This window comes from Taudactylus pleione, unplaced genomic scaffold (genome assembly GCF_031769625.1).
Source record: "Taudactylus pleione unplaced genomic scaffold, aTauple2 ptg001724l, whole genome shotgun sequence".
Taxonomy (NCBI): domain Eukaryota; kingdom Metazoa; phylum Chordata; class Amphibia; order Anura; family Myobatrachidae; genus Taudactylus; species Taudactylus pleione.
In genome coordinates, this window is record NW_028286121.1 from 132,910 (window position 1) to 148,675 (window position 15,766).

Sequence of the window (15,766 nt, forward strand, 5' to 3'; positions counted from 1 at the left end):
ATCTGTTCTCCTGCTATAGGTGCCAATTATTGTTCATATATACAGATGTATCAGTCACTATACATTTTCCCATGCAATATCAATACCTGGCAGGGAGGCATTTTCAGGCTCGGCGCTGGTATACCATTGGTGCCAGTCTCGGGGATACTGCTCAAACGAGTTCATGATGCCGTGAAAGTTTGCCAGCTTGTCCAGCTCTGTGATATTATCCCAGTTGGCATCAGAAAGCCATCCTGGGCAGGGATTGTCCATCTGTTCTTCTCGGTCCAGGACCTGCGGTAGGTACAGAGGGCGTCAGCCACACTAGTAACGCGCCACGAGACGTATAAAGTATTCGCAAAAAACAGCTGGAATCCGCCTTTTACGCTACAGCGCATGCCCAGTCTGCCTAATCTCCCTAGATGTGGCGGCACTCAGACCGGAAATGCCCAATCGCTAGTAAGCTCCCTTGCGGTACTCACCAGGCCTCCGCGCAGGAAGAAGTTGTATTCGTCCATGTTGAGCTTTCCTGCCACCTCCAGGATCTTGGCACACATCTGGAAAGTGAACAGCAATTTGTGCTTTTCGAAGAGGGCGCGGCAGGTGTACCTGAGGATGAGAGTGTGGCACTGATATAGGCTGTCCTCACCCACTCTCACCTACCTGCAGCTTCTAACTCGCTTCCACATTTCCCTCCCAAGCTGGTACTGGCAGAAACCGCAGACAATTAAGCCGCTCGTGGCCTGGTGGAACTTTTGCTGACTGAGGTCCAGAATTCTCTACACTGTCGCTATCCCAAGTGGGGGTCTCAGCTTTAGGTATGCAGCACCCCCGGAACTAGCGCAACTAGATATAGGCAGCATAAGATGTGAAGCAATGAGGCGAGCTGAGGTCAGGGCAGGAAACAAACAGAAATGGCCGGAGCAGAGCAAACCAAATCCATGTAGTATCTGGAGCCCAGGGGGTAGATTTACTAAAGGGAGAGTTTTTAGAATTGGAGATGTTGCCCTTAGCAACCAGTTGGATTCTACTTATCATTTATCTAGCACCTTCTAGAAGATAATAGGTGGAATACTGATTGGTTGCTATGGGCAACATCTCCCCGCACTTTAGTAAATTTACCCCCAGGAGTGAGAATCACCGGAGCATGCGCAGGGGACAGGTCCAGGGGTCTGATTCAGAGATGGACGCAATGCACGTGTCACGTTTCATTACCGTCAGCGGTTGCAGTGAGGATAGTGACTGACAGTCAGGGAGCATTTGGGGCAGGTAACGGGGGAGTAGGGATGAAAACGCAGGTGTGACGTGCACATTTCGGGGGGGGGGGGTCTCAGCCTGTGACTACGATCCCGTAAGCAGTAAAAATGTCTCCGGCGTCTCAGATCCGGCAGCCATTCTGCGCAACTCCGATAATCAGCTGATCTGCAGACGATGCTGAGTTTTTGTACGCAGTCGCTTCGATATGTGAAGCCGCCCGTGGGCGCCTCAATACAAGCCCCCGGGGGGCTGCGGCATTTGCAAATTTTTTTCTTAGCCGTAGCGTACAAATTCACAGCGGCGGTGGCATACGTACATCTCTGACCCTAAGTACAGCGCCAAGGAGAGGCCAAGGCGCCCTGTTTATGTGCATGGTCATCTGATAATGCTCTGGGGCTGCCCTAAAATGCCCTCAGGCACTTGGCAGGAAAATGGCAGCTTGAGACGGTCACCTTGTGTTTACCTGCTGCGGTTCTCCTAGCCCTGGCACAGTGGGCACACTGACTGTGGCCTCTGCAAACCCTTGTGACATCAGTCTACGGTCGTGCCCACATCCCCCCCATGTTATTATTTTCAGATGGCGCTAACTGGGACTCTAAATCAACCCATTACACGGTCTCTGCCCTGGCACGATTCCACGCACTCCTCACCGGTAGACAGCATACGTGTGATACTCATTGAGGTTCGTGATCCTTTCCTCCAGGTTGGCGCTACGCTTGCTCCTGTCGATACTTAGGTGGAAGAGATCGATGTAGGAGTCCAGAGAGAACTGATACATTGGGTCGATTCGCCCAAGGTCATTCAAGACGAAGAAGAGGAGTGAGGCGCGCTGGGCACAAGGGCGGTATGCCTAGGATGAGAGAGGAAGACAGGTTGATACTGACAGGTGGGCAATGTCGCCCTCCGTAGGTAGGGTAGATATTACAGACAGAACAAGGCTGAACGTCACATGCAGAACAGAACACATAACGTGGATTAAGCCTGACCAGTGGTCATCTCCCACCTCTCTGGCCAGGTCTATCATCTCCTCGGTCTCCTCGCTGCTCTCCAGCTGCTCACTCACTTCACTGGCCGTAACCTTTGATGTCTGAAGTGTGTTCACCAGCTGTACGTCATCCAGAAGAGACCCCGTCGCCTCATTCAGGAGCCTGGGCAAGTCACGGAGATGGAAGTTAGGGACGTACAACAAAGGCCATAAACACAATTACAGTACAACCAGGAAGGACACTGGTTTAGTCTTCATGGCACATAAAGACTATAAACACATAATATAAATGAGTACGGACTCGTGTGCGTAATCTGACAGTGGTAAATACCAGATTAATCTTCTACGACTCCACCTTCCTGCAACTGTTGCCAATGCTTGCCGTGCTCACTTGTGGCTGGATAGCAGTATATGACTTTCCTGTCGTCCGACTATGGCTGAAGAAGTGTCAGAAGTGGAAATCTGACAGTTATGTGATTTATAGAACTGTAAGTTCCTGAAATCGTCTCAGCCCTGTGGTTGTTGTTCTTCTGAGTCCACGCTTCCACCAACCAGGAGCGGGTATGGATCGTGCCAACACAGAAGTGAGAGGGGGCGGAGTGTGATAGGTCTGCCCGTATATACTACACACTGTAACCTGCCATGCGGGGACCCTGTATAACCCCAAAGAGGCGTCACGGGGCCCTGCCAGAGTAATAAAATAGCCAGGTCCATGCGTGTCCACCTACCTGAGAATCTCATCCTCTAGCTCCTGTAGCTTACGTTTCCCAGCTGCGATGTTTAGGACCAAAGACTGTTTCTGTTCTTCTAGCTCTGGACGTTCCTTCCGCACGACGATGGCCAACAACTGCGCCTCCAAACCCTGCACAGATAGAGAGAGAGCAGTCCCTGATACAAGCATGTGTCTGGATTACACAGGTCTCAGGAGAAACCCTTAAGCAAGATTGCTTTATCAGAGTCTTCTATTGTGATTGCAGACACCTGCAGACCAGGCTTTCAGCACCGGGAAGTATAGACGCATTAGTCAACTGAATTACTTCAAACAGGCAATGACCATATGTCAGATACACAGGAAATTTGCTGGTGCCTACACAAATCAACTAGAAGTTCTTAAAGGTCTTAAGCAAGTAGGTTGGAAAAACATGATGATGGAGTGGGATGAGAATCTGAAATAGAGTGGGGTGAGGATCCAGGGTACAGTGGGATGAAGATCTGAAGTGAAGTGGGATGAAGATATGAAGTGGAGTTGGATGAAGAACTGAAGTGGAGTGCCGAGAAGATCTGAAGTGGAGTGGGGAGAAGATCTGAAGTGAAGTGGGATGAAGATATGAAGTGGAGTTGGATGAAGAACTGAAGTGGAGTGAGATGAAGATATGAAGTGGAGTGGGATGAAGATCTTAAATAGAATTGGATGAAGATACTGTATGAAGTGAAGTGGTTAGTGGGTTGAGGATCTGAAGTGAGTGGTATGAAGATCTGAATAGAGTGGGGTGAAGATATGAACTGGGATGAAGATCTGACATGGAGTGGGATAAAAATCTGAAGTGGAGTGGGAAGAAGATCAGAAGTGGAGTGGGAAGAAGTTCGGAAGTGGAATGGGAAGAAGATCTGACATTGAGTGTGAAGAAGATCTGAAGTGGAGTGGGAAAAAGTTCTGAAGTGGAGTGGGAAGAAGATCAGAAGTGGAGTGGGAAGAAGTTCTGAAGTAGAGTGGTGAGAAGTTCTGAAGTGGAGTGGGGAGAAGATCTGAAGTGGAGTGGAATGAAAATCTGAAGTTAAGTGGGAAATGGGTTGATAATCTGAGGTGGACTGGGATGAAGATATGAAGTGGAGTGGTATGAAGATCTAAAATAAGAGTGGGATGAAGATATGAAGTGAAGTGGGAAGAAGATCTCTAATAGAATAGGATGAAGATCTGAAATAGAATGGGATGAAGATATGAAGTGGAGTGGGATGAAGATCTTAAATAGAATTGGATGATGATACTGTATGAAGTGAAGTGGGTAGTGGGTTGAGGATCTGAAGTGAGTGGTATGAAGATCTGAATAGAGTGGGGTGAAGATATGAACTGGGATGAAGATCTGACATGGAGTGGGATAAAAATCTGAAGTGGAGTGGGAAGAAGATCAGAAGTGGAGTGGGAAGAAGTTCGGAAGTGGAATGGGAAGAAAATCAGAATTGGAGTGGGAAAAAGTTCTGAAGTGGAGTGGTGAGAAGTTCTGAAGTGGAGTGGTGAGAAGTTCTGAAGTGGAGTGGGGAGAAGATCTGAAGTGGAGTGGAATGAAAATCTGAAGTTAAGTGGGAAGTGGGTTGATAATCTGAGGTGGACTGGGATGAAGATATGAAGTGGAGTGGTATGAAGATCTAAAATAAGAGTGGGATGAAGATATGAAGTGAAGTGGGAAGAAGATCTCTAATAGAATAGGATGAAGATCTGAAATAGAATGGGATGAAGATATGAAGTGGAGTGGGATGAAGATACTGTATGAAGTGAAGTGGGTAGTGGGTTGAGGATCTGAAGTGAGTGGTATGAAGATCTGAATAGAGTGGGGTGAAGATATGAACTGGGATGAAGATCTGACATGGAGTGGATAAAAATCTGAAGTGGAGTGGGAAGAAGATCAGAAGTGGAGTGGGAAGAAGTTCGGAAGTGGAATGGGAAGAAGATCTGACATGGAATGGGAAGAAGATCGGAAGTGGAGTGGGAAGAAAATCAGAAGTGGAGTGGGAAGAAAATCAGAAGTATAGTGGGAAGAAGCTCAGAATTGGAGTGGGAAGAAGGTTTGAAGTGGAGTGGGGAGAAGGTCTGAAGTGGAGTGGTTAGAAGGTTGGAAGTGGAGTGGGAAGAAGATCGGAAGTGGAGCTGAATGAAAATTTAGTGGGTTACTTGAAAGAAACTTTCTGGAAGTCGGTGTAAAGAGACCTTAGTATGTATTGTGAAGGAGCACATTAGCCATGAAATGTAAAAAAAAAGTCAGCACAATCCCAGAGGAATAGAATGACTCTGCCCCCTTGTGGGGATGAACAAGATAACCTGCACCTACAGCAATTTAAGAAATATATCCAGGACACCCCTGAAGAGTGACTCTGAATGTGTATCCTTCTGGCAAAGAGATGTATATAATTGTACAGCATACACTGTACAAGTGTGGTGTGTTACCTGCTCCTTTACAGCGAAGTTGACAATGGTGGCCTGCGAGCTGATCTCCGGAGTATAATGGGGGTTGGAAAGTTTTGTTGTGATGTAGAAGCGGAACTCAGGATTGTATGTGACATCTTTATCACCCAGACGGATCTGCAGCATCCCCCCTGCGGGACAGACAGAATCCCGGTATGTAACTGCAGCATACAACTCTTACCCACTATAATACAGTGCTGTCATTATCACTGCTACCCCTAGAGGTCATTATACGTAGGTAACATTGTATTAACGCTCTTAGGTACACTGTACAAATACTGCACCTCATCTGTTCCACTATCTACTTATATTGTAGTCACACACTTACATCCTGTCCTGTCTGTGCTGCTTCTCTCATCATTTGTACCTGTATGTGGCTAAGGTGTACTGTACAGTCACTGCACCTCATCAGTTACATTACCTACTTATAGTCACACACTTACATCCTGTCCTGTCTGTGCTGCTTCTCTCATCATTTGTACCTGTACATGGCAGCTGTCAGTAGGCCCCTAAGGTGTACTGTACAGTTACTGCACCTCATCAGTTACATTACCTACTTATAGTCACACACTTACATCCTGTCCTGTCTGTGCTGCTTCTCTCATCATCTGTACCTGTACATGGCAGCTGTCAGTAACCCCCTAAGGTGTACTGTGCAGTCACTGCACCTCATCAGTTACATTACCTACTTATAGTCACACACTTACATCCTGTCCTGTCTGTGCTGCTTCTCTCATCATTTGTACCTGTACATGGCAGCTGTCGGTAACCCCCTAAGGTGTACTGTACAGTTACTGCACCTCATCAGTTACATTACCTACTTATAGTCACACACTTACATCCTGTCCTGTCTGTGCTGCTTCTCTCATCATTTGTACCTGTACATGGCAGCTGTCAGTAACCCCCTAAGGTGTACTGTACAGTCACTGCACCTCATCAGTTACATTACCTACTTATAGTCACACACTTACATCCTGTCCTGTCTGTGCTGCTTCTCTCATCATTTGTACCTGTACATGGCAGCTGTCAGTAACCCCCTAAGGTGTACTGTACAGTCACTGCACCTAATAAGTTACATTACCTACTTATAGTCACACACTTACATCCTGTCCTGTCTGTGCTGCTTCTCTCATCATTTGTACCTGTACATGACAGCTGTCAGTAACCCCCTAAGGTGTACTGTACAGTTACTGCACCTCATCAGTTACATTACCTACTTATAGTCACACACTTATATCCTGTCCTGTCTGTGCTGCTTCTCTCATCATTTGTACCTGTACATGGCAGCTGTCAGTAACCCCCTAAGGTGTACTGTACAGTTACTGCACCTCATCAGTTACATTACCTTCTTATAGTCACACACTTACATCCTGTCCAGTCTGTGCTGCTTCTCTCATCATTTGTACCTGTTCATGGCAGCTGTCAGTAACCCCCTAAGGTGTACTGTACAGTCACTGCACCTCATCAGTTATATTACCTACTTATAGTCACACACTTACATCCTGTCCTGTCTGTGCTGCTTCTCTCATCATTTGTACCTGTACATGGCAGCTGTCGGTAACCCCCTAAGGTGTACTGTACAGTTACTGCACCTCATCAGTTACATTACCTACTTATAGTCACACACTTACATCCTGTCCTGTCTGTGCTGCTTCTCTCATCATTTGTACCTGTACATGGCAGCTGTCAGTAACCCCCTAAGGTGTACTGTACAGTCACTGCACCTCATCAGTTACATTACCTACTTATAGTCACACACTTACATCCTGTCCTGTCTGTGCTGCTTCTCTCATCATTTGTACCTGTACATGGCAGCTGTCAGTAACCCCCTAAGGTGTACTGTACAGTTACTGCACCTCATCAGTTACATTACCTACTTATAGTCACACACTTATATCCTGTCCTGTCTGTGCTGCTTCTCTCATCATTTGTACCTGTACATGGCAGCTGTCGGTAACCCCCTAAGGTGTACTGTACAGTTACTGCACCTCATCAGTTACATTACCTACTTATAGTCACACACTTACATCCTGTCCTGTCTGTGCTGCTTCTCTCATCATTTGTACCTGTACATGGCAGCTGTCAGTAACCCCCTAAGGTGTACTGTACAGTCACTGCACCTCATCAGTTACATTACCTACTTATAGTCACACACTTACATCCTGTCCTGTCTGTGCTGCTTCTCTCATCATTTGTACCTGTACATGGCAGCTGTCAGTAACCCCCTAAGGTGTACTGTACAGTCACTGCACCTCATCAGTTACATTACCTACTTATAGTCACACACTTACATCCTGTCCTGTCTGTGCTGCTTCTCTCATCATTTGTACCTGTACATGGCAGCTGTCAGTAACCCCCTAAGGTGTACTGTACAGTCACTGCACCTAATAAGTTACAATACCTACTTATAGTCACCCACTTACATCCTGTCCTGTCTGTGCTGCTTCTCTCATCATTTGTACCTGTACATGGCAGCTGTCAGTAACCCCCTAAGGTGTACTGTACAGTTACTGCACCTCATCAGTTACATTACCTACTTATAGTCACACACTTACATCCTGTCCTGTCTGTGCTGCTTCTCTCATCATTTGTACCTGTACATGGCAGCTGTCAGTAACCCCCTAAGGTGTACTGTACAGTTACTGCACCTCATCAGTTACATTACCTACTTATAGTCACACACTTATATCCTGTCCTGTCTGTGCTGCTTCTCTCATCATTTGTACCTGTACATGGCAGCTGTCAGTAACCCCCTAAGGTGTACTGTACAGTTACTGCACCTCATCAGTTACATTACCTTCTTATAGTCACACACTTACATCCTGTCCAGTCTGTGCTGCTTCTCTCATCATTTGTACCTGTACATGGTAGCTGTCAGTAGGCCCCTAAGGTGTACTGTACAGTTACTGCACCTCATCAGTTACATTATATACTTATAGTCACACACTTATATCCTGTCCTGTCTGCGCTGCTTCTCTCATCATTTGTACCTGTACATGGCAGCTGTCAGTAGGCCCCTAAGGTGTACTGTACAGTTACTGCACCTCATCAGTTACATTACCTACTTATAGTCACACACTTACATCCTGTCCTGTCTGTGCTGCTTCTCTCATAATTTGTACCTGTTCATGGCAGCTGTCAGTAACCCCCTAAGGTGTACTGTACAGTTACTGCACCTCATCAGTTACATTACCTACTTATAGTCACACACTTACATCCTGTCCTGTCTGTGCTGATTCTCTCATCATTTGTACCTGTACATGGCAGCTGTCAGTAACCCCCTAAGGTGTACTGTACAGTCACTGCACCTCATCAGTTACATTACCTACTTATAGTCACACACTTACATCCTGTCCTGTCTGTGCTGATTCTCTCATCATTTGTACCTGTACATGGCAGCTGTCAGTAGGCCCCTAAGGTGTACTGTACAGTTACTGCACCTCATCAGTTACATTACCTACTTATAGTCACACACTTATATCCTGTCCTGTCTGTGCTGCTTCTCTCATCATTTGTACCTGTACATGGCAGCTGTCAGTAACCCCCTAAGGTGTACTGTACAGTCACTGCACCTCATCAGTTACATTACCTACTTATAGTCACACACTTACATCCTGTCCAGTCTGTGCTGCTTCTCTCATCATTTGTACCTGTACATGGCAGCTGTCAGTAACCCCCTAAGGTGTACTGTACAGTTACTGCACCTCATCAGTTACATTACCTTCTTATAGTCACACACTTACATCCTGTCCTGTCTGTGCTGCTTCTCTCATCATTTGTACCTGTACATGGCAGCTGTCAGTAACCCCCTAAGGTGTACTGTACAGTTACTGCACCTCATCAGTTACATTACCTACTTATAGTCACACACTTACATCCTGTCCTGTCTGCGCTGATTCTCTCATCATTTGTACCTGTACATGGCAGCTGTCAGTAACCCCCTAAGGTGTACTGTACAGTTACTGCACCTCATCAGTTACATTACCTACTTATAGTCACACACTTACATCCTGTCCTGTCTGTGCTGCTTCTCTCATCATTTGTACCTGTACATGGCAGCTGTCAGTAGGCCCCTAAGGTGTACTGTGCAGTCACTGCACCTCATCAGTTACATTACCTACTTATAGTCACACACTTACATCCTGTCCTGTCTGTGCTGCTTCTCTCATCATTTGTACCTGTACATGGCAGCTGTCGGTAACCCCCTAAGGTGTACTGTGCAGTCACTGCACCTCATCAGTTACATTATCTACTTATAGTCACACAGTTATATCCTGTCCTGTCTGCGCTGCTTCTCTCATCATTTGTACCTGTACATGGCAGCTGTCAGTAACCCCCTAAGGTGTACTGTACAGTCACTGCACCTCATCAGTTACATTACCTTCTTATAGTCACACACTTACATCCTGTCCTGTCTGTGCTGCTTCTCTCATCATTTGTACCTGTACATGGCAGCTGTCAGTAACCCCCTAAGGTGTACTGTACAGTTACTGCACCTCATCAGTTACATTACCTTCTTATAGTCACACACTTACATCCTGTCCTGTCTGTGCTGCTTCTCTCATCATTTGTACCTGTACATGGCAGCTGTCAGTAACCCCCTAAGGTGTACTGTACAGTCACTGCACCTCATCAGTTACATTACCTACTTATAGTCACACACTTACATCCTGTCCAGTCTGTGCTGCTTCTCTCATCATCTGTACCTGTACATGGCAGCTGTCAGTAACCCCCTAAGGTGTACTGTACAGTCACTGCACCTCATCAGTTACATTACCTTCTTATAGTCACACACTTATATCCTGTCCTGTCTGTGCTGCTTCTCTCATCATTTGTACCTGTACATGGCAGCTGTCAGTAACCCCCTAAGGTGTACTGTACAGTCACTGCACCTCATCAGTTACATTACCTTCTTATAGTCACACACTTACATCCTGTCCTGTCTGTGCTGCTTCTCTCATCATTTGTACCTGTACATGGCAGCTGTCAGTAACCCCCTAACGTGTACTGTACGGGATGCAGTCAGGAAGCCAACGGTCAAAATCCCGATGCCTATCATTATCCCTACGTCGGGAGCCCGACGCCCGGCATACCGAACGAAGGTATGCCAGGCGGCGGGTGCGGGCAGCCGAGGGGGTATGAGGGTTAGGTTATGGGCTCTTGTTGGGGACTTAGGGTTAGGCATCCCACCGGGAGAGTTAGGGCTAGGCTGGGGGAGAGGGGGGTAGGTTTAGGCACTTACCGGGTGGAGGGGGGGTTAGGGTTAGGCACTAGGGAGGGAGGTTAGAATTAGGCACCCCTAAAGGTGGGTTAGGGTTAGGGGGAGGGAAAGGTTAGGGATAGTTAGTTACTTACCTTGTCGGCATCTTCACTGCTGCCGGTCTTCCGGTGACGGGATTTGGACCGCCGGACATAGGTCCGGTGGTCATTCATACCGCTCCCCTGTATGAGTTGCTCTCATATACCCTGTTTAGCCATCCTGTGGATGATCCATATCACTTACACTCTGTAGTAGCAGCCTGTATTACTTCCTGTGGATGATCCATATCACTTACACTCTGTAGTAGCAGCCTGTATTACTTCCTGTGGATGATCCCTATCACTTACCCTCTGAAGTAGCAGCCTGTATTACTTCCTGTGGATGATCCCTATCACTTACCCTCTGTAGTAGCAGCCTGTATTACTTCCTGTGGATGATCCCTATCACTTACCCTCTGAAGTAGCAGCCTGTATTACTTCCTGTGGATGATCCCTATCACTTACCCTCTGTAGTAGCAGCCTGTATTACTTCCTGTGGATGATCCCTATCACTACTCACCCACTTTTGTGACAGACTTGTTCAGGATTGGTGCCAATGATGGATCAAGTTCCTCCTGGACGTTCTGTAGAAGTGCTGGGGTCCCAAACTGGATGGCTTGTTCCAGCGTACGCATGAAATCTGGCGTCTGGAGGTCAATTACTTTCAGCCCCTACATGAAACAAAATACAAAAGGACAGTTGGTCAATGATGTCCACACGATGACCCAACCAGGACGGGTGAGGAACGGCCAGCCTTACCTGGGCAGACTCCATGCTTTTAATCCATTTGGTGGCTTGTCCCTGTGGGTCTACCATCAGTGGCCACCTAAACAAAGTGGCATTGTGTGTCACACAGTATAAGCAATGTATTGCTCACAGTGACTAAAGACAGGCACAAAGAATGAATATTGACTAAAGACAGACAGAAAGCTGGCAGTGTGACTGAGCATTTACTAAAGACAGGCAGAAAGCTGGCAGTGTGACCGAGCATTTACTAAAGACAGGCAGAAAGCTGGCAGTGTGACCGAGCATTTACTAAAGACAGGCAGAAAGCTGGCAGTGTGACCGAGCATTTACTAAAGACAGGCAGAAAGCTGGCAGTGTGACTGAGCATTTACTATAGACAGGCAGAAAGCTGGCAGTGTGACTGAGCATTTACTATAGACAGGCAGAAAGCTGGCAGTGTGACTGAGCATTTACTATAGACAGGCAGAAAGCTGGCAGTGTGACTGAGCATTTACTATAGACAGGCAGAAAGCTGGCAGTGTGACCGAGCATTTACTATAGACAGGCAGAAAGCCGGCAGTGTGACTGAGCATTTATTAGGGACAGGCAGAAAGCTGGCAGTGTGACCGAGCATTTACTATAGACAGGTAGAAAGCTGGCCGTGTGACTGAGCATTTATTATAGACAGGCAGAAAGCTGGCCGTGTGACTGAGCATTTACTATAGACAGGCAGAAAGCTGGCAGTGTGACTGAGCATTTACTATAGACAGGCAGAAAGCTGGCAGTGTGACTGAGCATTTACTATAGACAGGCAGAGAGCCGGCAGTGTGACTGAGCATTTACTATAGACAGGCAGAAAGCTGGCAGTGTGACTGAGCATTTACTATAGACAGGCAGAGAGCCGGCAGTGTGACTGAGCATTTACTATAGACAGGCAGAAAGCTGGCAGTGTGACTGAGCATTTACTATAGACAGGCAGAAAGCTGGCAGTGTGACTGAGCATTTACTATAGACAGGCAGAAAGCTGGCAGTGTGACTGAGCATTTACTATAGACAGGCAGAAAGCTGGCAGTGTGACCGAGCATTTACTAGGGACAGGCAGAAAGCTGGCAGTGTGACTGAGCATTTACTATAGACAGGCAGAAAGCTGGCAGTGTGACCGAGCATTTACTAGGGACAGGCAGAAAGCTGGCAGTGTGACTGAGCATTTACTATAGACAGGCAGAAAGCTGGCCGTGTGACTTAGCATTTACTAGGGACAGGCAGAAAGCTGGCAGTGTGACTGAGCATTTACTATAGACAGGCAGAAAGCTGGCAGTGTGACTGAGCATTTACTATAGACAGGCAGAAAGCTGGCAGTGTGACTGAGCATTTACTATAGACAGGCAGAAAGCTGGCAGTGTGACTGAGCATTTACTATAGACAGGCAGAAAGCTGGCAGTGTGACTGAGCATTTACTATAGACAGGCAGAAAGCTGGCAGTGTGACTGAGCATTTACTATAGACAGGCAGAAAGCTGGCAGTGTGACTGAGCATTTACTATAGACAGGCAGAAAGCTGGCAGTGTGACTGAGCATTTACTATAGACAGGCAGAAAGCTGGCAGTGTGACTGAGCATTTACTATAGACAGGCAGAAAGCTGGCAGTGTGACTGAGCATTTACTATAGACAGGCAGAAAGCTGGCAGTGTGACTGAGCATTTACTAGGGACAGGCAGAAAGCTGGCAGTGTGACTGAGCATTTACTATAGACAGGCAGAAAGCTGGCAGTGTGACTGAGCATTTACTATAGACAGGCAGAAAGCTGGCAGTGTGACTGAGCATTTACTAGGGACAGGCAGAAAGCTGGCAGTGTGACTGAGCATTTACTATAGACAGGCAGAAAGCTGGCAGTGTGACCGAGCATTTACTAGGGACAGGCAGAAAGCTGGCAGTGTGACCGAGCATTTACTAGGGACAGGCAGAAAGCTGGCAGTGTGACCGAGCATTTGCTAGGGATAGGCAGAAAGCTGGCAGTGTGACTGAGCATTTACTAGAGATACAGGTAGAAAATTGGTAGTCTATGAATGAATGTTATGGGATACAGGTGGGAAGCCAGAAGTATGAATGAACCGGGAGTAGATACAGGAAGAAAGCTGTCAGTGTGTGAATGAACAGCAACTACACACAAGTGTAATTTGGAAAAGTGAATTTACAGCAACTACATACAGGCTGTCACTAGAGACAAATAGTGGGCCTGATACATTACGGAACAGAGGGCCTGATTCAGACCCGCTCGCAAGCAAAAAGCACTCGCTCCGGCGCACGCATCCAAAAGGGGCGGCTGTCGATGTTGACGGCCAAGAGGCCGCTCCAAAAAAAAAAAAAGCCCGGCCCTGATTCAGAGCGAGCGCTCTGTCAGAACGTCCGGGTCTGAATCAGGCCCTTAGTCCCTTGCTATAGATGGATATCTACACATAAAATGAGTGAAAAATATGGACTGCACATAAAAACCATGAAAAGTGATATTTTTGAAAGACAAATACTTTTACTAATAGAATAAAAATACAGTATATACAATATGTACCAGAACTAGATACTACCATTATAATGCAGTTCACAATACCATACATGTATTAAAAAAAGGAAATACAATGCAATTCAATATAATTTAGTTGGTAATAGAGGGTCTGATCCAGACCCGCCCGCGAGCACTATGACCTCGCAAGCGGGTCGATGGTGGCCCAGTGCGCATGCGCACGACGGAGCAGGCTCTGTCGTGCACATGCACGAGACCCGGATAGCGACGGGCAAACTGTCGCTCCGGGTCTCGTACCAAAGGGGGCATGCTGTCGATGTTGAGTGACAGCAGTCCCCATTTGGTGGCTGCCCAGACGGAGGCGTTCCCATGGGAACGCCTACCGTCTGGGGCCGGCCCCACTGACATCACAAGCGATGTCAGTGGGAGTGCTTTCGGCACTGTTAGAGCCGAAAGCACTCTGGGGCTTGCGGCAACGAGACCCTACCACAATCTCGTCGCAAGCCCGATGGTCTTGACCATCGCGACCATCTTCCTGGCCGCTCGCTATAGCTGTGGGTGGTCACCCACAGCTATGCGAGCGGCCGGGAGGCGCCGCTCTAAAAAAAAAGAAGGCTGGCCCTGATTCAGAGCGAGCGCTCTGTCAGAGCGTCCGGCTCTGAATCAGGCCCAGAGAACGGTCTTCTGGTATGTCAAAAAAGTGATGAGTTCTTATATGTGCTAATAAGCACTGCATGTGGATCTCCAATTGCGAATGGGCATTTAAAAGGCTTCTAGTGTGGATTTCCAAATATGCTTTTAGATGTATTTGCACTTGATATAAATATCTCCACAAAAAATGTCAATTTTTAACAAGTAATAGCAGCAGCAGTCTTGGGATAATAGTACCTGTATATGAGGTGAAGCCTGGTACCTGTGCTGGCGTCCTAGTATAGGAATCAAATTTCTCACTCAGTCTCACTTAGAAGATCCCGAAAACTCACTTGTTATTTCATATGTATGAGTGTAAGTTCCAGCGGCACAATACTTGGTCCAGCGGCTGATGGAATAATAGCTTACCAGAGTAGATACCGGGCTTGTGGTGCCGCTGCAGCTGTGTTTAGCTCTATGCGTCTCGAGCTCAATATTTAGTCAAACGGCTGGTATAACAGGAATAATGCGGCGTAGTTCGGAGCTAGCCGTGCCGCTGAGAATAAATTCACCTCCGTGCGTCTCAGTCTCCGTTCTCTGGGCACAGAAGCATTTATACTAAATATGACTAAATATTGCGCTCGAGACGCATATTGAGCTTGAGACGCATAGAGCTAAATACAGCTATAGTGGCACCACGAGCTTCACCTCATATACAGGTACTATTATTACAAGACTGCTGCTGCTATTACTTGTTAAAAACTGTTATTTTTTTTTTTGTGGAGATATTTATATCTAGTGCAAATACATCTAAAAGCATATTTGGAAATCCCCACTAGAAGCCCTTTAAATGCCCATTCGCAATTGAAGAGCCACATGTAGTACTTATTAGCACATATAAGAACTCATCACTTTTTTTTACATACCAGAAGACCGTTCTCTATTACCAACTAAATTGTATTGTATTTTATTTTATTTCCTTTTTTAATATGTGTATGGTATTGTGAACTGCATTATAATGGTAGTACCTAGTTCTGGTACATTTTAAATATATTTCTATTCTATTAGTAAAAGTATTTGTCTTTCAAAAATATAATTGTTCTTGGTTTTTATGTGCAGTCCATGTTTTTCACTCATTTTATGTGTAGATATCCATCTATAGCAAGGGACTAAGGGCCTGATTCAGAGGCGCACGC

General features: G+C 46.6%; 1 protein-coding gene across 2 annotated transcripts in view; it reads right to left on the minus strand.

Moving 5' to 3' along the window:
* Positions 1-15,766, minus strand: part of DNAH2 (dynein axonemal heavy chain 2) — a 189,244-nt gene that overhangs the window by 35,090 nt on the left and 138,388 nt on the right. For both annotated transcript variants that reach the window (XM_088464631.1, XM_088464632.1), the window contains 8 exons: positions 11,457-11,523; positions 11,218-11,368; positions 5,382-5,530; positions 2,950-3,083; positions 2,240-2,384; positions 1,887-2,086; positions 462-588; positions 87-273 (listed from right to left, as the gene is read on the minus strand). In XM_088464631.1, the coding sequence (XP_088320757.1) occupies positions 87-273; positions 462-588; positions 1,887-2,086; positions 2,240-2,384; positions 2,950-3,083; positions 5,382-5,530; positions 11,218-11,368; positions 11,457-11,523 (1,160 nt within the window). The remainder of the gene's footprint in view (positions 1-86; positions 274-461; positions 589-1,886; positions 2,087-2,239; positions 2,385-2,949; positions 3,084-5,381; positions 5,531-11,217; positions 11,369-11,456; positions 11,524-15,766) is intronic.